Source organism: Numenius arquata, chromosome 19 (assembly GCF_964106895.1).
Source record: "Numenius arquata chromosome 19, bNumArq3.hap1.1, whole genome shotgun sequence".
Classification (NCBI taxonomy): domain Eukaryota; kingdom Metazoa; phylum Chordata; class Aves; order Charadriiformes; family Scolopacidae; genus Numenius; species Numenius arquata.
In genome coordinates this window covers 7992248-8014035 of record NC_133594.1, presented here as the reverse complement: position 1 = coordinate 8014035, position 21788 = coordinate 7992248, and the positions used below count along the sequence as shown (strand labels likewise).

Genomic DNA, 21788 nt, shown 5'->3' with positions numbered 1-21788 from the left:
CGCACCCCAGCTCCCAGAGGGTCAGGGGGGGCAGCACCCCGCTTCCCCGCCTGAGCCCCAGCAGCGCAGGATGCCACCACTCCCCCCCACCGGTGATACTCCCCCCCCCCCCTCCAGCCAGCCCAGGGGACAGCCCCTAAACCCAGCCCTGCCGCTGCTGGGCCTCTCCTCACACCCCCATGCAGGGCCTGGCCCCCGGCGGCCCCCCCAGGGCTGACAATGGAGGGTCTCTGCCTGCAGCAGCGATGCCAGCGGCCGTGGGAGCTGCCTCCACGTCTGCCTGCGTATTGCATTGTGGGTCCCCTCCTCCAGCAGGCAGGGCTTTGATGTCACTCTCATTAAAAGGCTGGTGGGCAGAGCCCGTCCTGTACATATTCATAAGCAGCCGTGCAGGCATGAGCTCCACGCCAGGGTCTGGGGGGCACCGGAGGTTGGGGTCCCGCTGTTATCCAGGCGGCCAGCATGTGCTCGGAAGAAAGAGAAACATGAATTTTTACATTAACGGGAATTTCATGGCGTTACAAAATCCCACCCTTGAGATAAGAGGGAAACGCTCCCTTAAATCTGAACATAATCAGGTTTTTCCCCCTAGAAAATGGGAGGAGGATTAGGACTTTGCAAGACAGAGATGTCTCAGTTGGCAACCTGTTGGCATCCAAACAAATGGTCCAGGGAAACAGCCTTAATTCTCTTAAATTATAAAGACAACAGCTGCATTTTTTTTTCAAATTAACATGGAGTCAGAAAGCAGAGCCCATCTCTGCAGACCAGGGACTCTGCATAGTTGATCTCGAACAATAAATAGCAGTGAGAGTTGGGATCCAGAGCAGAGCGGGAAGACAGATCCCATCTGCTGCAAGGTTACAAAAAAGGATTAAGAAAAGGATGTCTTTTCCTTAACATCTCCTGTTCCACAGGAAATGAAGGCCCAGCGCCTGCATCACCCACGCACCGCGCTGGGATAGCTGACGTATCCAGCTCCTCAAGGATCTCGCTTCAAGAATCTACTTTCTAGCTCTTCCAGGAATGGAACGTAAATCTGGAGGCTGGCAAGCAAAAAACTCCCAGCTTAACCAGCAAAAAACAACTATTAAGAAGGCAGAAGACAATAAGATTTTGCGGTTGTAAAAAGCTGTCAGAGAATTCAAGTGAGGGAAAGCAGAAGCAGGGTTAAAACTGCCCAGGCAGAACCATTTAGTGCATCCAGCACAAAGAGCAAGGGCAGATGTGTCCAGCCAGGCTCCAGGTGCGGAAAAAAAACCCCTTAAGCAATATATTGTGATTTTTGAGGAGGATGACAAATTTGGACCAAAGCATGGTCCAATGTTCAAGATATTAAAACGTTCACTGTTAAAAACTTTATTGAATATAAAGATATTCAATAAAAACAACCTAAAAATGTATTTAAATCAAACTGGAGTGAATATTTCTCACTGCTCTAAAATACCTCTTCCTGCTACAAGTTGTATCATGCAGTCCCAACAATCTCCCAGAGCACACTTCCTGCGAGAGGAAGATACAGGCAGATTAACAGCACAACTACTGTTGTTATCAGAGTAAATACATCTTGGCACCAAACCTATCATTAAGAGACAGAATTCTTTTATTTTCCCATAGAAAAGAAGTGCTGGTATCACCGACACTTATACAATAGTGGAACCACAGAAGGGGTAGCTGGGGAGGGACCTCTGGATGTCATTTAGTCCTCCCATACAAAACCAGCTGTCACCAGAGGTATACAGAGGTTTGTAATGGGACACTGAGCCACTCAGAAATTAAATGACTATCCTAAAAGGTCACAGCGTATTACAAAACAGGACCCTGAGACTTCAGCGTCCAAGTCACCAACTGCAGACACGTAAACTGCATTAATACCAACCAGATAGAAAATCTGTATGAGGACTATTTGCTAAATATTTGGTAGTTACATGTCTTTTGCATAACCTTTATAGATATTAACTGAGATCCCAAAGGAATCAGTAGATATTATTGCTCTTACTCAATAGATGGGGAAGCAGTTGCAAAAAGATTAAATGACTCGTGTGACCTTGAGCAGTGAACAGGCAGCAGTGACTGACTGGACCATGGCCTTTCTCAGTGCAGTGGCCCTGGCCCCTTTTATTTGGGCTCAACAGCGTGATATTCAGCCCAGAAGTTGGTTCGGTGATCCTTAACATTTTCATGAAATTCGATTTCAGCTTGGCTTCCTGTTGATTGCCAGAAGAATTGTTGTTTCCCATGGAACACCATCGTCTTCATGGTGCTTACATCACGGACCTGCATAAAGAAAGACCAGACCATTATATCATAGCAGCCTACAAGTATAAGTACCCACAAAATACTGGGAACATGCAAATTGGTCACTCAGGGGGAAAAGGTGCCCTCTGCAAAGATTAGAAGAAATACAGTAGACATCAGTAGCGCTCATTCACATCTACGTTTACAAAACAGACATCAGAATCTGACCCTCTGGGATTTGTGACTGAACTTGGCATCTGGATGGAAGAGTCTACTGAGGAGACGGGTTTGTACCCATCCCAACTATCCCCTTTAGGTTTCTGACTCACCAGGATGTAATTAAAATGTGTTTGGTTGCTCTCCTTGCCCAGGTCAATATATAGGGCGCGGATAGCTATGCGATGCCGAGGAGCCACGTTGATAAAGGTCCGACACACTACTTCTTGCCTTTGATCAGGCAATTGCACAGGATTCTGTATTTCACCTTGGGGACCAAACAGCTGCTTGTCACAATCTGAGAGGAGGAAAAGGAGCAGAAAAGAAACAATTTAGAGAAGTGTCCAGCATCTCCAAGAAAGAAATCATTTAAATTAAGCACAGGCAGAAAAGTTTCTCTAAGGATTTTCATCTGGGAACCTCCAAGCATCAGCAAACACCTGCAGAGGGCTGGCCTCGTGGAGGGGTAGTCCACAAATAATATTAATTCCAACACTCCTCAAGAAGGGGCTTATTAGCTGCTAAAGATGAAGCAAGGTTTCCATAGATTTCCATAAGCAGCCATGACCTGTGGCATTCTGTGGGCATTGTCATGTGAGCCTTAATCTAAAGCAATAGCGAAGTTTTCAGTAAGGTAATTACCTTGGTAATATTTTTTAGTTGCAGTTTTGCTGTTGTACTGAAGAATGACCCCATTTCCTGGCAGCAAAACACGCTGTTTCACAATCAGTGTATTCGTTCTGGAATTTATCAGTGACAAAGGGAGCTTCCTGCAGCCTGTCCGCCACATCATTCGCCCAGAAAACAGCACTACCTCACCTGGAATGGATGAGCACAGGGATTAGAAACACTTCTACTTTAAGTAAAAGGCTGGAACCTGTCTTACATAGGTCTGGAATCAAGTAATTTCTGCATCTTGTCCCTGTCTTATCAAAATCTGTCACGAAAACAGTCCAGTTAACTAATCTAACTGTACTGATTCCAGCAAGAGGGTGTAAGAGAGATTTTATAACAGACCAAAGCAATAAGCTTCTTTAAAACCCATAACCTCCTTTCATCCAATATCTATCAACAAAACAGGTAAGACACCATTACGCAGGGGGAGGAAAGGCATCATCTTCATTGAGTCCTATCTGACAAAGACTTGGTGGGACAGAAAGACTTGGTTTCAGAGATTACACAGGCTCCAAGGTAGCAAGAACCATTCAGGGCACTGAAAGCACAAGGACAAACGAGGTGGAGACTTCCCAAAAGGGCCAGGCTGGTCCCCAGCACGCCCTGGGGTACCTGCACTGCAGTTGAGGGTGCTCTCCAGGACACTGACTGTGATCTCCTCCCCAAGGGGACGTCCAATGGCCACAGTGCAGTCGCTGCTCTCTACACCCGTCATGTTGATGACTCCGGTGGCATTAAGAAAGAGCTTTCCACAGACACCTGTACAGCAAGAGACAGGTAAGAAACACATCCAGAAGGAAGCAGAGCTGCTGAAACACAGTTTCCATCCCCTTGTGGCACAATGAACAGACACATGCCAACAGCGTGCCTGCCTTCCAGATAAAGCACAGGAAGAGTCAGCTTCTGTCCCAAGGAGTCCCAAGTCAGAAGAGCTTGGGGATGCCCAGGGAAGGGATTCATTGTCCATAGGTCAGATATCATGGACAGCTCATTGCATGATGGAGGGAACAGTGTGTTGTCCCTCCTAACGAGGAGTACTCCCTCCCATGCTCCTGTCCCTGTGTGGCAGTAGGGTCACCACAATCCAGCTGCACACAGTAAGCACTTATCTCTACCTTTTGGTAGTGTCCTCCTCACCTTCTCTGGTCTCCTTTGTCTGTTCCCGAGTCACAGCTGGCTCAGCAGATGGAGGAAGATCCAGGTCCTTGTATCTTGCCTCTTTGACTGTTGCAGCAGTCGTCAGATGTGCAGCTGGTGTCACTGTCTGCATTTCTGCTCCACGGGACCCGGGTCCCACCGTCTGCTCAGGACAGGGCCCTGCCGAGCAGCCACGTACCACAATGGCCTTGGGGAAGTGCCTGCAGAAGATGGGGTTCACGTGCTTACGGGTTAGCGGGTTGAGGCAGAAATCCTGCCGTGTCTGAATGCCATTCCCACACGAAGTTGAACACTGCAGAGGAAGAAACCCACAGGCCTTTATACATGTATTTCAGTTGGCATTTAGAAATAAATACACTTATTGGCTCAGGCATGATCTGGGGGACTGATCTTTTGTTGACCAATGCTGTCCTATCACTTGCCCTTTCAGTGCTCTAGCTTCATCAGCTGTAAGATGGCTCCCCTCCCGGGGGATCTTCCAAGCTATATCTTTGAATTGCAGAACCACTTCCCAAAAATTCCAAGAACATATGAATTCCGGAAGAAAACATGCCAAAGACCATTTTTAAACTGCAGCCAAAACCTGAGAAACATGGGAAACAAACCCATGGCTGCTAAACATAGGACAGTGGAAAGGGTGGAAAACATCCCTAGAAACAGCTTAGCATTTCCGTGGGAAGTAAATATAACAAGGCAGAAGTGGTATTTCGTCAGTGTGTGCTTTAGACAAGTGAACGGCTATAAACCCGCTTCCCGAGACACCACGTGCTGCACCTGAGGAGGAGCAGATACCTCCGTCCACTCGCTGAAGCTCCATTCATAAGAGCACATTCGGATGACACAGGGGACGCTGGTAAGGGGCTTCTCTGCCACAGGGCACAAACGCTCCTCCAGCAAAATCTCCTTGCCTTGGTGAATCTGCACGCAGGTGACCAGCTGGACAGCTAAGCCCAGCCCACAGCTGGAGGAACAGGGGCCAGCTGGAGTCACCTTCCACCTGACAGAGGACATGGAAGAGAAAAATTAAGTTAGTGATGAATCCCCACCCTCTACCATCTCTCACTGTAGAAAATGCACTGCAACTCCCTCATCCTTCCCCCTTCTGCTTCTCAACAGCTTTTTTTTACCCCTCTGCCTCACACTGCCACACACCACCTCTGCCGTCTGTGGTACTTAGAAGGCAGCCTTTGAACCAAGGCTGGGCAGTCTGGAGCAGGTTTGGAGTTGGACCCATACAGAGGGCACTCACATTTTGCATAAGCCCACAGACTCAAAAAATACATTGACTTTTACTCTGCGTCCATTACAGTCTTCCCCAGGGTGACATACACAGGCTTAACTGCAAAAACCATCTTATCTCCTTCTAAAACGCACACCACTGAACGGTCAGATCAGAAACCGACCCAGGGTATCTCATCCTGGGAGCGGCATCCTGTAACGTGTAAAAAAAGTTCAGATGCCAGTGGCTTTCCAGTCCCACAGCAAATGTATCAGCCCTGAGCCATATCCTAGATGACCACACACACATGCTCACGGACAACATGTCAAATGTGTCACCATCTTTTGCAGTTATGGATTTGTTCCTACTTCGCCAGGGCAATACGGGATCAAGAGGTTTTCCGATTTTTTCCCTGCAAACTCCAAAGACTTCGCTTGGTTCTGCCTGAGAATACACCAGCCCAGGAAAGACTCTCCCTTAGTTTGCTGAGTACGGACAAGTGCTACTGTTTTTGCAGCTGGCTGTGCTTTCAAACCAGGGGAGAGGAAGATAACATCCTCAGAGCAGCTTGACCCTTATTTTCCCATGTCCCTGGAGATAGAGAGAGGAAGGAAAGACCTCTCACTGTCTCATTGTCTCCTGATAACTGCTTTACCTTGGTGGGCAGGGACTGAGATCACAGACTTCCATCCTGCTCTCTGGCTTTGGCACTGGATGACAGTTTTCTTCTTGGGCTTTTTCTTTCGTGTCAAAAGCCACACATACATACTGCATCTGAGTCTTACCTAGAAAGTGAAGTGATCTTACTGCAGGGCACATATGCAAGAGTTGAAAATAAGCCAAGCAGCATCAGTCGCATCTGCATGTACAAAACAAGCCAACTCTGCCCAAGCCCCAGGCACATTTCTTGCACTCATCCTCCCCAACTCTGAAACAAAGCAGCAGCCAGCCAGCTCTCTGAACCATTCCCTGAGCCAGGCCCCCTTGAGTCTTCCAGACTCAAAAAAAAATTGTAACCAAAGCTACACACGCACTTAAGAGCTGTAGAGGGAAAAAGACCAGCTCCCCGAGGTTCCCAGGCATGGAGCTCACACCTACAGCCAAGTAACATTTCCCTGCAGCACTGAAAGATCTCACCTCTACCACAGGAGACGGAACACTCTCCAGCTAGAGGGGTCCAGACATACACGGTCTGATTTTCCAGTTGGATATGCCCAAGTGACCCTGAAGTCTGAAGTAAATGTACGTCTTCCTCCTCAGAACAGAGCAAAAAGACCCAGACTGACATTGGCACCCGCTTTCCACACTGGTCCCGATCTAATGAAGCCAGAGGATACTTCAGATCAAGCCTACAACATATTTTCTGTCACTGCAGAAAGAGGCACATTTAAGCACTTCCTCCATTTTTGCAGAACATATAAGTTTCGTCAATAGCTAAGGACATCCAACAGCCAAACCCCACCTAATTCACACTCCTGAAGAGAGATACCTGAGACTAGAGATGCCTAAAGCAGCATCTTCACCATTTGTAAATGTAAACGTGGCAGTGGCTTCCCAGTACAGATTTGGACCAGTGATTCTGTGCTGAGAAGCCCTTTTCCCTGCCAGCAACCTTCCCTACCATGAGGTGTTTCCCCCCGCCAGACATTGGGTTATTTCTGGTTTTGTTGGACTCTGCGAGAAGAAATTAAGAAGGAACATAGTCAACACCTGCCCTACACAAACCACCATTATGAATTGATGAGTTCAGCAACATAAACCAAGAGGGACGGAGCTGTCTATAAAGCAACAGGATGAACCTTTAACTAGGCAGACATCCTTGGTGTAACCCACCCTCCCAGAATCCAGCAATAAGATGGTTCTTCCTAACTGCTAGCCTCCTGTGGATCACAAATGCAAAGCTCCCAGTGAGACTCCTGAAATAAGCCAAGACAATAAACTCACTTTGTCCCAGCCCAATGGGCAGACGTTAACCACACATGGCACAACAGAGAGGGGTTTTTCTTCGGCTGGGCACAAGCTGTCATCCACAACGGTCTCCAATCCATCACGGAACTGAACACAGGTCAGATTCTGCTGGGCAACTCCAGTTCCACAGACAGCAGAGCATTCACCTGTCTGAGAGATCTTCCACCTAAATGGGAAGTACATTGTTATCACTCCATTTCTCATCTGGATCATGGAGGCTTATTACTCATGCCACTGATTACAGAAATGGGCCATATGGAGTATTCAGTTTCTCTATTTCAAGAGCTTTGTCTTGATGTGACCGAGAGGACAACTGCTGGACATTTAAGTCCTTGCACTGACAGCTCTCTAGGACTAAAACCACCTAAGCTAAAGAGCTATAATTCACAGTGTAATCACTTTTTATTAAACACTAAAATGTCTATGAGATCAATGTCTGGACAGGCTTGACTCTTGGTCCTCTTTCCAGTCTAATTAACACAAGGGCCTCCTTCAGAGTAAGATCAAATCTTTGTTGGCGCAATCTTGGAAAGGATGTGAGCAGACATCATCTTCTGGCCATGCCCTCAAAGGATTTTCATTCAGGAGACTACTGTAAAATATTGCAAGGAGCATCTCCCATTCATTCAGCTGACATCTCAATTACCTCATGCAACCAGGAAAGACAGAACATGGTTTGGGATCCACTACGCCATTATAATTAGGAAGAAACTACTTCATACCTCTTTTTTTTTTTTTTTTTTTCTTCACATTGCACAATGCAAACAAGACTGCAGAGACTGGGTTAGCTGCCAGAGAAAGGACACGCGAAGCAAGAATTCAGCTGAGCTTCCAGGAGCACCAACCTGTACAGACACGGCTCCGTGGCACAGGGCTCATGCCCTGAAAGGGGCCGTGGGAGCTCCAGACACCACTCCTCTTCTGTTATTTCATTCTTTGTCTGGTCAAAGCACACGTGATCCACTGGTCGTGTCCCTGGGATACAAAAGAAAAAGGAAAGGAAGTTATAAACAGCGAACAGCTCACCTCTATTGTGCTAGGAAGATGCAGTAATTTTGCTTTACTCAAATCATCTGTGTAGGAAAATTGCATATTTGCTAATACAGACTTTCTGTAAACACAACCCCCCCCTTCTTTCTGATATAACTTTTTCCAAGAGTTTTAAAGTGACTTTCCAAGATAAACACCCCAGAAGATGAGAAGTTTGATGGATAATCCACTGCCAAAATGGAACGATTGCTCTAAACTGGCCATTTTCAAGAACAAGGATATCAATCATAATTTGGTCCAAATTACTTCTAGCCATCTTGATATCTGACTGATGAGGGACAGGATGCTGAAAATAATCCCTAGCAGTCAGCCATTTTTAAATGACATTCTGTAGAACTAATCGTGTAATATCATCACGCAGCCCTTGTACCCAGAGAGCACCGTGCCAATGTCCTCAAAGTGATCCATAACTAGGCTAGAGGTTCTGGGAGAGAAACTAAAGACTGGCATTGCTTGTGGCATGCAAGAAATGAAATACTCATAAACTACAGCTATTGACAAGATTTTTAACAATACTGAACCTAACAGGTAAAGCGAGTGAAAAACCAAACTCAAAAAAAAGTTACAAGCAAAGCTGTAAAGAGTCTCCTTTGCAGTGAATGAGCTACCCACGGAGACAAGCAGCCCTGATTCTCAGAGAGCGTGACCCCGAAAAGCAAACGTCAAGAATCAATCAGCAACATTATCTTTTCACTACCCTCCTTGGTTTCAAATAAAGTCTAGAGGTAAGGAGGGCCTGGGCATCACTTTCAGCTCTCAAGACGCAATTTCAGTTTGGATTCTCAACTCCCTGTTATTTTAAGTCCCAGCTTGCTTTTTTTTTTTGTGGCTGCATTAGCTGGGAAGCCCTAGAGCACTTTGAGTTCATTACTTCAGGGTTTCAGCAGTCAGTTCACCTGGGGAATCTACTGGAGAAAAGCTCTCCAGACATAACTAGTCCTATAGATTGACTTCCTTAAGTATTCATTAATGCATTTCCTAAATCCTTGTCATAAAAATCTTGCGAGACTTGCCAGTGTCATCTGTATTATCTGGTAAACAAGATGTCAGACTGTCTGCCAGAGTGATCTGTTACAATCTGCATTATGATTTCTTCAGGGAGACAGAAAGGATTAGCCACGGCACAGGAATAGAATTCTAAGAAGGAAGTTTCATAATTAGCTCTGAGGCTTTAGTTAGACACTAGATACCACTCTGGTCTCAGACTTTTGATGTTTAGCCAACTTCTAATTACAGTCTTTGATAAGTTTGAAAAATCTAAGAAAATTATTTAGTCTTAAAACCAAAAGTTCAGGTAAAACCTATTTAAAAATCCTCTTCACGATCAAACATTTTCATTATCATTTTGATGATTCAGCTCACTTGCTAATTTAATTCAAAAGCTGTACCACTCTTTTCTTTGGTTCAGTTTAACACTGGCAACTGCAGCTCGCTTTCAGCAATTAGCTTTTCAATTCAGTTCAGTTGTTTAATAAGTTCTAACCAAGTATCTATTATTGATGTCACGTTTCTTTCAGGCAGGAAGAAAGAAATGGTTCTCTCCAGAAGAGCCCATGGAGTAAGATCGGGGTGACTACCAGCCAGCCAAACTAGAAGTCTTCCCAGATCTCTGTAGAAAGTAAAGATTGAGTTCTGCCTCACCTTCCCCACAGGTCACCGAGCACAGCCCCTGCTGAGGAATCCACACATACGTCAGATTCTCTTTGGGGACAAAATAGCTGAAGGTGATGTCTGGGTTGGTGGCATTGCCATATTCTTTTGCATACCTTCGATAGACCTGGGGAAGGAAAAAGTTGTGGTCAATGCACAAATAAACTCAGATTCATTTCTCAGAATGGAGATAAGAGAACATAGTCCCCCTTTTCCATCCAATCCTGAACCTCCACTCTTAGTGAACACCATCTCCACTGGCCTTGGACACGAACCGTACTACACCTGGATCCTGCACTGCAGCAGAGCTACACAGGCTCAGCCTGGCCAGTTCTGACTGCCCCCTTTCCAACTCTGCAATGTTAATTTACCTGTATTTCAATTTCTTCTTGTGTTGGCCCATCCACATGGACTTCCTCCAGGCTTGGCAGGTTGTCCTTGGTGAGAAACACTTTGTATTTGATCTGGCTGTCCTCCAGAACCGAGGGATAGGTGACATTCAGAGATATCTTTCCTTTTCCAGCGACCACATACTCTCCTCTAACCTTCACAGCTAGAGGAGCAAAAGTAGCAGTGAGGTTAAGAGATACCATGTGGTCACCAGGATCCCCTGGTGGCAGCAGCTACAGGCTGCCCCATTTGCTAGAAACCGATTTGATCTAAGTCAGGCATCCTGAAGAGCATGGCTTCTACCACTTCTCACTGACAGCATCCCACAAACAAATTGCATCATCAAGAACTTTCCTCTCAAATTCCATTTTCTTGTTTTTACAAGCTTGTTTCAGCCCTGCCTGTACTCCCTCCTCTCCTTTTCATTCAACTCACCCAAATGCGTGAAGAGTGGTCTCCGGTTGGTAACACGGACCAAGGTGGTGTTATAAGGCAGGGAGAGAAACGTAACATACTCTGGAAGGATGGAAAGAAAGAAGGTATGGTCACCTTCCATTACTGTACCTCAGTAAAAAGGCTGAGGATTACAAATCAATCCCTCTACACCTTACTAGCACACTGTCCATTGGAGGAGAAGCCTTACAGGCAGCAATTGCTTAATTGCAGACAGGGGTTATTAAAAATAAGGATACAACAGTGATGGCCAGCAGGCTAAATTCTCACTGACCTCAGCTCCATCTGCTTGGCTTGAACATAGTGATGGTGAATACAGCAAACAAAACCAAACTGAATTCTGTGTCCCGATCTCATCTTTCTTTTGTATTCTCTGCTAATATCTGTATGTGATACTGCAAGAGCCAGATCAGTTCCAGAGAAGAACTATGACCAAAAAATTCACTCTGCCTACACAACAGCCACCTCCCTGCTGCAGATCTGAGCTGCCTTCTCTGTTGACTACCCAAACTCCATCACCATATCTGCCATAAAATAAAAGCAGGCAAAAGCAGAAAGAAATCACATACAGAAGATAATGAACACTGAATATGAATACAAATATGCAGCCTACAAACAGTACCATAATATTGCGCCTGAGGGTGAGGACTACACACCTTTAGCTTTTCCTTCTGTGTAAGATCCACTCACTTTGGTGCAAGTGGAATTATCGCCCCCACAGACCATGCAAGAGTCCATTATCTTCTCGGAGTCCATCTGGCCATCACACCCGAAAGCCTGAGCAAAGGGGAGAGTCTGTCAAGACTTGTCTATTCTGAGAAGAAAACAAGGGAATGAAGGCAACATTGCCTGAATTCCTGGAACTGCCTTGTTCATTTGTAATTAGAATTTAAGAAGACAAAGATGCATTTGTACCTAGATCTACCACTGTACAGCAGTTTGCAGGGCCAGGGGTTGGAAAGTGTTAGCTGATAGCATGACAAGTTTCATTAATTGTGTGACATTTTCTTTCCCATAAGAAGCAGCCCAGAAAGATTTCTCCTGTGACCTAAAACAAAGGCTCTGCACTCCCTCTCTTCTAGGAACTCTTTCTGGAGGAGTGGGAGGGAAAAAATGCCCAGGAGAACAGTAAACATGAATGGCAGGTTCTAAAGGAATCTTTAGCTCCCCAACCCCAAAGCCAAACCTAGCTCACATCCTCCAGCCTGGCCTTCAATCCCATGGAGCTCAGAGAAGAGACTCTATCCTCATTCCCACGAACAAGACTAATTTACACAAAGCTACAGGAGGATCTCAGCAGGCTTAGCAGCAAAACATGTGCCACTGCTGAACTGATGCTAGAGGCACTGATCCCAGGCTTTGGATGCTGCCGTAACATACATATTTATCCCTGTCACCAACAGAACGGCAGAAATCAGAATAGATTATGCCTACACCCTCTGCTGTTCAGTAGTGGAAATGCATTACAAAACACTGAACAGGAGGATAATGAGAAAAACATAAAATGTTAAAAAAGTGTAATTCTGGGAATGTAAAGAAACAACAGAAAACACACAACCGGGTCAGCATTGAGCAGTTACTAAAATGCAGACAGTGCGGGGGAGTTATATTCAAGTTCATCATGAAAGAATGCCTTTCTCCCGTCCAATACACAGGGGAAAAAAAAGTTTTATTTCAGTCTTGATTAGTGATACTGCAACAATCAATTTGTTGACTTACGATTCCCAGGTTTTACTCCTTATTTTGCCACCGACTCAGTATGTTCAAATCATGTAACTTTTCTCCAACAGAGCCAGCATTTTATAGGGTTATTTAGACCATGCAAACTGAACAGCTAATGATGCCTCCTCAACCAACACATAAACCAATTGCTTCTTGAATTAAGGATGAACAGCCTTACGTACTTACTGCATAATTAGCAGAATGGCTTATGTAGAGGCCATTGGCATTGGATGCAAACATGGAACAGTAGATTGTTGGACTCCATCCAAGAAGCTAAGAACAAAACTCTCTTCTTTTGAGAAGAGCTCGCTCTGTTGTTTGGAACACTGTGGGTTTTTTTCCCCTGCTCCTAATAAACCCACTCCTTTGGTGTAGATTACATGCCAGAGGTTCACCTGGATTCCCCGGTCACTTACTCTGCAACTTCCCAATACGCACAGACTGAAGGCCCCGCGGTGTTCGGAGTCATCCTGCTCACATCTGGTTCCATCTATGAAACTGTCTTCGCGGCTCACCATGAATTCCTTTTCAAGGGCCCTGCACATGTGCTTGCAGAGCATGTCCCCTGGAGGAGGCAGCCAGAAGAGAGGAGTCACTCTTTCAGAAAGGCACGTGGCTGACCATCACGCAAGAAGTCAAAAGGATCTGACAGAAAGGGTATCCAGGTTTCACATGGAAACTAAAGCAATCAGTGAAACACCCTTTTGCCTTCAAAGTACAGACAGGTCCATGAACGCTCCCCTTCACAAAAAAACCACGGTTTCTCAGTCTTTCCTTACCTTTGGCAAAGCCAACAGCAGCAGTCCAGGTATAAAAGGACGGTGCTTCTACAGTGAGATACAGTGGCTTTAAATTTGTTGCTGCGCATTGTTCAGCCATAAAGTCCTGCTGGGTCATCAAACAGGCCTACATCCCAGAGAGAATCGCAAGGGTAATGAAAGGGAGTGACTGAGCACAGAATCCCAAGCAATTTTACCCACTAGCTAAAGGCAGAAAGCTGGTAAGTAAAACACCAAAACAACTGAAAATACAGAAAACCACTTCAAAAGGAGGCTGTGGGATATGCAGAGAATTGTGTTTGGAAGCTGATATCTTTGCTATTTATACAAAATAAATGGATAAGGAAAATAGGAACAATATAAGAATGTCCCTCTGAAGAAAACTATCATTAAGTGAGTCACTATTTTCTCAGTGTCTGTCCTGCGATGAAGGCACAGAGAAAATGCTTCATTAAATGTGAACAATGCTATTAAATAATATTGCTGTCTTCAGACACAGTGGAACAAATACCTCTCCTGTTGTCAGACAGATGGAGGCTGTAACAGATCTTTAGTTCTCCTTCCCAGAGCAATCAGCTGTGAGAAGTACAGTCCCAAACCATAGAGCTCTCAAAGGGTTAAACTGCATTAAGGAAAAAGCTCAGATGATGTGATCAGCTCCATTACCTGGGTATTGCACATCTCCACCTGGATGCTGGTGCCTTGGCATTCCTGCCCCCCAAAAGCAGGCCTGGAAATGACAGGAAAAGTACTCCTCAACAGAGGCGGGTTTGTCCCAAGCAAAGAGCAAGACTCAGACCCCATGTCCCTGAATCAGCCAAGAGGCACCACAAACTGCCCAGCTCCCCTCCTCTTACCTGGGGTTGTTACAGAACCGCTGCCTTATCACAACTCCACCTCCACAGCTGCGGGAGCAGGAGGAGAAGGGGCTCCAGCCAGACCACTGCCCATGGACTACAGCCATGGGGTTGAGTTCCTCCAGAGAGCTGCACTGTCCCTTGGAGCACCACTAGGACCAAGAATATACAAAATTGGCAGCAGCACCACAGTGAACCCAGCAGGGCTGGGATCTGCAAGGGTGGCACAACTCCCCATCTTTTTGCAGTTGCTGTAACAGAGAATCCCGAGATGAATGAGGGACCTTCTCGCAAGAGGCTGGAAGAGTCTCATTCCTAATTACAGTCTAACATGTGTCTGGGGTTAAAACAAAGACCTGACAAGTCATTTCAAGTAGAAAGCAAAGCCTTGGAGGAGAGCTCAGGTATCAGGCTGTAAGCCTGCAAAGTGACTCCAGAGATACAGAGCAGATGGGAACACCAAGATCAGCTGGTGCTAGTTTGTGACTGGAGCGCTTGGCCTTAGCTCCCTGGACGAGGGACAGAGTGTCATGTACCTTCCAGCCACCAGCAATGTCTTGCTCCCTAATGAGCTCCACAGCACTGACACCCACTTCTGATCATCAGACCAGCAGCCTCCTTACCTTATTGATTCCACACTCGGTACCATCCAAGAGGGGAACGAGAAGCCGAGTACAGCTGGATTTGTCTCCTGGTTGTACGTGACATGAGAGAACTTCACATATGTCCTGGTGTGACAAGAGAATCAGGGAGTTCAGGCAGTCGCTTAGGCTCATCAAGACAGCAGTCCCAAAAGCTGTTCCATTTAAATAGTGCATGTCCCAGGTGTTTGGTTTCCCCACAGCTACCCAATGATGCAAGGAAGTTCCTCCATTTCTCCTGCTATTGGGCAAAAGTTGTGGGCATGTCAAAAGACCATCATTGCCAGCTGTAATGCTAGGAGATGATCAACTGAAGCAACTAAATTTTCACCCACCTTAGTGCTCCCCCTTTAACAAAACCTGTCCAGATGGCAGCTATTAGCCATGCTGCCTTTCTCAGACATGGGGACTTGAGCAATGGTGGGAAAGCTGAAGGAATTCAATGAACAAGAGCTCCCTGAGACAGAACTCTGGGGAGGTGAACCCAACACTAGTGCCACCAGGCTCCTGTTGGGACAGAAGGCTTTGGGCACTGTGCAAACCTTAAAGGAGACTTATATGGACAAAGGAGTTGATGGAGAGAAGGAAAGCATTTTAAAAGCCTTTCAAAGGTTTGTTCTTTGCCAAGAAATCTGTGGCAGGAAAGCACCTTCCATCCCTTGATAATAAAAATGTCCCTAGCTCCCTTTTCCTGAATCTTGGCTCCAGAACATTTCACTGCTGCCTCTAGCAAGACAAACAAACTTTCTACCTACAACATTGCTGTCAGCAAAGGTGCATGCTGTGGCAACGCTCCCAAAGGCTATTTTACATTGCTCATCTGCTCCATAGTACAAGCCAGGCTTCCAGCCAGGGATGCTGCTGTCCATGTCCGGCAGGTCATTTAAGCAGTTTGTTTGGCCTGTGCTGATAGAAACATAAGAATTATCACTTTCCCAGCTGTGGGCAGTAAGGACAATGACATGTTTGCAAACTTGTGCTGAGTTTCATTCTGGGAGTTGGCTGTTGCTTTCCCAGACAACACATGCTTACTGTGGGCTGTGATGGATTTAGCTGCAGCAGCTGCCTGGAGATGCTCACAGTTCCCTGCTGCTGAAGTTAAAACAGAAACTCATGCCTGTTCCTCACCCAGCCAGCTCGCAGCCCGCAATGCTTGTTTAAACCTAGATGCTCTGACATTTTAAATAAAATTTCCAGGCTGAGCTAGTGTCTGAGAAGTCCAACACAGCCCAGGCCTGTTAGTCACTAACCAAAGTAATTTCCAGTTACTTGAAGCAAAAACAGGGTTTAACCTCAGCAGCAGACACAAGTGATAAGAAATAAACAAACCCCAAGCTTTTCACAGTTCCTCATTTTCCAGGAATGTCTTATTTTATTCCTTGTCTTTCCCTGCTCTCCCTTAAGCCCTCAGCACAGGGAACTGCTCCCACATGAGCACCCAGAACTCTACCATTCCCTTACCTGACAAAGGTCAGGAACTCTTCTCGGCTGCACTGTGACCAGGTGAGGTCGATGCTGTTGTGGTTTCCTGCTGAACCCATGATGTAACCGCTGCTGCTGCACTGATTCCCCTCACCATCGTGGGGAATTCCAAGACTGTAACAGAAGAAGCACAGTGCCCTGAGCAGAAGAAACCCAGAGGCTGGGGTCCCTCGGAGCCTCTCTTCTCTAAGCAAGGACTGAGCCCCTTCTGCAGCCTTTCCTTCTACCGTTGTCACAAAGGTTTTCTCTCCTCTTTGCAGCTTCTAATTACCACAAAGCATGCAGGAACTCTTTCCAGAAGTTTTTCAAAATCTATGGGAAACCCCCTGTTATGCCAAAAGATCCTTTTCCTTCCTCAGAATCCTTTAAACTGGGTGTGTACCTGAATAAAACATACTGGGCTGCTCTGGGGCTTTCCTACTGACCTGTGCCCAATCTCATGGGCTATGGTGACTCCAAGGTCAAAGCCAGTGTCCTGGGTAATAACACAACTCCAGAAGGAGGAGCAGACTCCACCTAACTGGGTCACTCCACGCAGCTCCTTGTTCCCATCAGGTAACTCCAAGTCAAACCTAATGTAAGGGAGACAGATACAGCGGAAAGAGCAAAAAACCATTGCAGCTAATAAAGCCAGGGCTAGACATTCAACTGAATTTGTTTGCACTTTCCTGATCGAACTTTGCCAGCTGCCTAATATTTCTTTTGATGTATGGAGCTCCATGGGGCAAAATCATAGGTCCTACAAGTGCCCGCTGTTCAAAATATGTGGTGATTCTACATTAAAAAAGCCCCATGACACCAGATGAGCAGAACAGAATAAAATGACCTAATTCTATTTGCAAAAGACAGAGCAGCAGCATCACCTCTTTGAAGAAAGAGCACCAAACCAAAGCCATTACACTCAAGAAAAGTTTGCCTTCAACAAATTTAGCCAAGGCAATTTAGAGCAAGGAGCCTAAAAGTCAGACCAAATGTCTGAGTCAGAGTAGCAAGCATCTTCCATAGAAAATACCAGTGGGTTTTCACTTCCAGTTACTGTTCGACTTTTCTGCCCACAAAAAGCTGCAGTGGGTTTGGCTGTGCTGCTCTGGAAGGACACAATGTCCGCTCAACTCTGGCTGGGCAGAGCTTGGGGAATATTCCTGTTCCTTCAGAAACCGAAGAAACAGCACCTCCAACTAACTGCATTACACTACGGGCAGAAGAATCAACCCCCAACAGGAGAATCAACCCATTTCCAAAGACTCTGTGATGCCCAACTGCTGGAAGACCCAGTGCAAATCACTGCGCTAACAGTTGGGCACCATCAGCTCTGTTTCCAGTCCCCTCCCAGAGCTTTGGTACCTGGTGACATAGAGGACAACGTCAGCATGCTGGGGGTCAGAGTCATTCTGGGGGTTGACCTTCTTGCTCCACTCACAAACGCTGATGAGCGAGGAGGTGATATTTGTTGTGATGTTTACCTCTGCCTAGAGCAAAGGCATGTGTTTGCAAATTTCATGTAATTTTTAGCAATCCCTTGGACAAGACTTGAACATCCTCCTCCCTGCTTACCTCCGGTTCTCTCAAAACAAGCATTTGCATCAGATGAACCCTGAAATGAGCACCCAGTGAGGCATCTCTCAGCAGCTCTGCCCCCTGTTAAGAGACAGAAAGGATTCAATAAAGAAGGCATCTTAGTGACTCCCACTACCTGTTCCCAATAACAGGACTGCATTCGCTACAAAGGTAGCACACCTGGCAACCATAAGGGGCAACTAGAAAATCACCAGGAAGTACAAGATTATAGCATGCACTACAAATGTAAATAAATCCATCAACAGATGAGAACTGTTGTTAGACTTGTCAGATGCTCTGCAGCAGAAAGAAAAATCTGCACGGAAAACAGCTCCACAGTGTAGGAGGGTGAAAGCTAAAGACTCTTTTTTCAATACACACACAGAGAAAATGCATAAACAAATTCTTAATAATAGCAAAGGGAGACATTTAGAGAAATTCTGTACTAGAAATAAGAAGCTGAAATGTAAAACGTAAGATTAATTCAGTGCATCTGAAAAGCTACAGGGACTGGATCAAGGCTCTGGTGGTAAAACTCGCTACTGGATCTGACATATTAACAAAATTAGTAATGAAACAAAGAGCTACATTTTCTACACGGGCTTTAAGGCTACAAATCCAAAACTTTTAACAATCACTTTTCCTTGTGCAGTTCCTTGCTCCAGGGAAAGCTTGCCACGCTGTGCCAAAAGAAGCAGAGAGGAACACCCTGCACACAAGCCGTGCGTGGTACTAGGAGCAGGTAACTACAAACCCCTCTGAAAGTGCACTCAGAGAGGTCCGTCTGCCTGTGACACAGCCCGTGAGACCGTGAGCTCTCACATTGGGACAGCAATCCGAACAGAAAGCTACTCACAATGTTCAGGTTGGTGAGAATATATCGCTCCGTGTCCTCTCTGTGGTACAAGTAAACATCTGGACCTGCTACCACCATCAGCTCCAGGTGTTTGACAGCTCCCTCAGCCCTCTTCTGCAGGCGAGAAGGAAACCGCCCTGCTGAACAGCACAAAGAGACACGGGGAGTTTAAAATGCAAGACAGCATAAAAGGTCCCACAGATCCACTCCCTTTTCCTGACAGACTAGAGTAATCCAGCTGGAAGATAACTCTTCCCAGTTGCTTGCTCGGGTTGCCCACTTCTGTTGGTTTCTTTCACCTGCCAGCATCCTTAATGACACACCTGTGCTATCAAAATAACAAACACCTAAATGAAAACACACTGGTTACACCTCAGTGAGCTGAGAAACAGATTTAAGTATACCCATATATTTATAGATACAATTTTTTCCTTTGAGCTCATGCAAGCAACCCCACTACCAGGAGACAGCTTTTCCAAGCAGAACAAACAAGGCTTCCACTCCATGTACGTTACCTCTCGCTGTATTTGCCTCTCTCGCAGAACTTCTGAAGAGAACGTGGGGTCTGGAGAAGCCAAGGTCCTTCAGCAGAGCCGTATCTTTGCTTCTGACAGGCCTTATGTGAATCTTTTCCTCATCTGCAACAACGACTCCTTGCTAAGGGAGACAAAATTCCATCTCTGAGTTATTCCAAAGACATTTGCTATCGATGGAGAACCGCGCACCATACCCTTCCTGTTTCTCTTTTGTAATGCTCAGATTTATTAAATGGATGGTTCACACAGGTTTGGTGCATCAAGCTGCAAACCTACAACAGCTGTAAATACTCGTAAGAGTAAGTTTAGTCCACACTCACCAGCTGCCCTTCACAGTAAGTGACTCTACACTTGGCCCCAGGAGGTCGCAGTGGGTTTCCACCTGCAAAGCAGCTGCCTGAGAATCGCTTGAGTAAGCTCAAGGAAGAGTTCACCACTTGATTGCTCACAAAGGAGGAGGAAAGGAGGGCATGGTCCTCTAGAAATTCAAAGGCATAGAGTTCCCCCCAGGCCTCAATGGAGCAATGCTGAATCCGACAGGACATCCGCCCAATCTGTTCTTCTTTACAAGGGCAAGTTGGCTCGGCAACAACAAACTCGGGTACTGAAAGAAAGGAAACAAGGCAAGAACAAGGGGAACAGTTATGAGAAACAATGACACACAGAAAATAAATATAACAATCTATCTCTCTAGGAGAAAGTACTCTCCAGATGACAAGAGTGGCCTTTCAGGATCATCATGTCACCAAAGAACTTCTAGGCTTTCACATATTCCAAAGTGAGGATAATCTGACTGGGAACAGACAACAGCTTAGAAACTGGCTCCTGATTTATTGGTGCTTTTGCTCTCTCGATAAGGAGAACAGTTCATTTAACAAAGGCTGAGACAGTTTTACTTCCTGAGATGTTATGTATTGCTGAGTGGGAATTATCATAATCCAGACAGAGACACTGGGATGAGCACTAGGTGAACTCACAAGTAGCCTACACCCTCGCTTTCAGGATTTGAGAATTTAAAACGTTATCTTTATCCTGAACTACCATCAGTCCAGACCCAGAATACCAGTCTCCCCACGTGTTTATTTCAAAAAAATTATCAAGTGCATTTAAAGCTATTCTTAGTCTAAAGCTTCCCACCCAGAAGACCTGGATCTGTTCATCTCTTAGAAACATACCGATACAGAGAATGAGGACCGCAGGAGGAACGTGCAAAAAGATTTATCATATCTCCTCCAGCAGACTTGAAACACTGACCCAGTTCTTCAACCGCTTCACGCCGAAACACGGATTGCCTCACTGAGTAATGTGACTCAGAAACACTAAATGCTTGTCAGATCAGGGTTCGTTAATAAGCGTCCTTAGCGTTATCAAGCACACAGGATTAGAAATAAACTGACAGATGCGTTCCAAAACCAAGAAGGAAGGAGCCCTGCGTACCATCAGACACCGAGCTGGTTCCAAAATAAGAGAAAACATCTTCTGCATCCAAAGCGCCGAGAAATTTCTGCAAGAAGAGGAATAGCTTTATGTTTTTATAGGAAAAACAAATGGACACAAGACTCTCGCTTAACTGAACCTAACCTGGAAGGAACGCCAGCAAACAACTCAACAAGTACCGATGCCAAGTTCTCATGGCTTTATTTCACACTTAAGCGTGGGCTGCGCAACAGCCACCCAGAGGAAACAGCTTTATCTTCTTGATTAGTGAGGTTTGATGGATTTTGGCTTAGAACACGTTGTGTTGTCTCCTTTTCTTCTTTTTTTTCTTTTTTTTTTTTTTTTCCTAGAAATACAAAAGGCTTCCTGGAAACTGTGTTTTCTGGAGGTCAGACTCACCTCTTGGAAAGCCGGCGGCCAGCAGAACCCCAAGGGGAGCATCACGAGCGCCGGGATGGTCAAGCTGAGGATCATGCTGGAGAAGCTGTGACCAGCGCCGGCCCAGGGCTTGATGGAGGCGATGTTTGGCCCAGGACATCACGTGGAGCGGAAGAGAAAAGGGTGCAGGGTTCAAACAAACAGGGGAGCAGATGATCCTCTGCAGAGAGAGGGGCAGCCGGGAGGGGGAACGGCCTGGGAAAGGAACACGGGAACAGCTGGAGGGAGGGAGGTCGGTCTTTGCGCAATGTTTGCGACTTCGCTGCAGCCAAAGAGCACCAGCAGGAAGGAGCTTTGAGCCAGTCTCAGCAGCCAAACACACGCGGGGCGATCGGGGGGGGGTTGGGGGGAGAAAAGGGGGCTCCCTGATGTTCGACCTGTGCCCTGACTGGCCCCACACCCCCGCCGTGGCGGCGGGACAAACCCCCACCGGCCGCCCGGCCCTCAGCGGGGCCCCCGCAGCCCC

The 21788-nt window shown here is 46.2% G+C and overlaps 1 protein-coding gene across 1 annotated transcript; it reads right to left on the bottom strand.

The window, feature by feature from the left end:
* Positions 1–1583: 1583 nt before the first annotated feature.
* Positions 1584–21366, bottom strand: ADAMTS13 (ADAM metallopeptidase with thrombospondin type 1 motif 13). The gene is made up of 29 exons (XM_074161140.1): positions 21284–21366; positions 20623–20951; positions 19768–20051; positions 19427–19568; positions 18912–19051; positions 18053–18136; positions 17843–17967; positions 16924–17070; positions 16478–16612; positions 15772–15922; positions 14999–15103; positions 14376–14527; positions 14185–14248; positions 13519–13645; positions 13156–13304; positions 11674–11794; positions 11000–11080; positions 10546–10727; positions 10166–10301; positions 8320–8449; positions 7451–7640; positions 6644–6761; positions 6162–6291; positions 5080–5284; positions 4267–4579; positions 3742–3888; positions 3097–3273; positions 2568–2752; positions 1584–2277 (listed from the first exon to the last, which is right to left on the bottom strand). The coding sequence occupies exons 3-29, from the start codon at positions 19990–19992 to the stop codon at positions 2119–2121; spliced, it is 4020 nt and encodes a 1339-aa protein (XP_074017241.1). The 5' UTR covers positions 19993–20051; positions 20623–20951; positions 21284–21366; the 3' UTR covers positions 1584–2118.
* Positions 21367–21788: the final 422 nt, after the last annotated feature.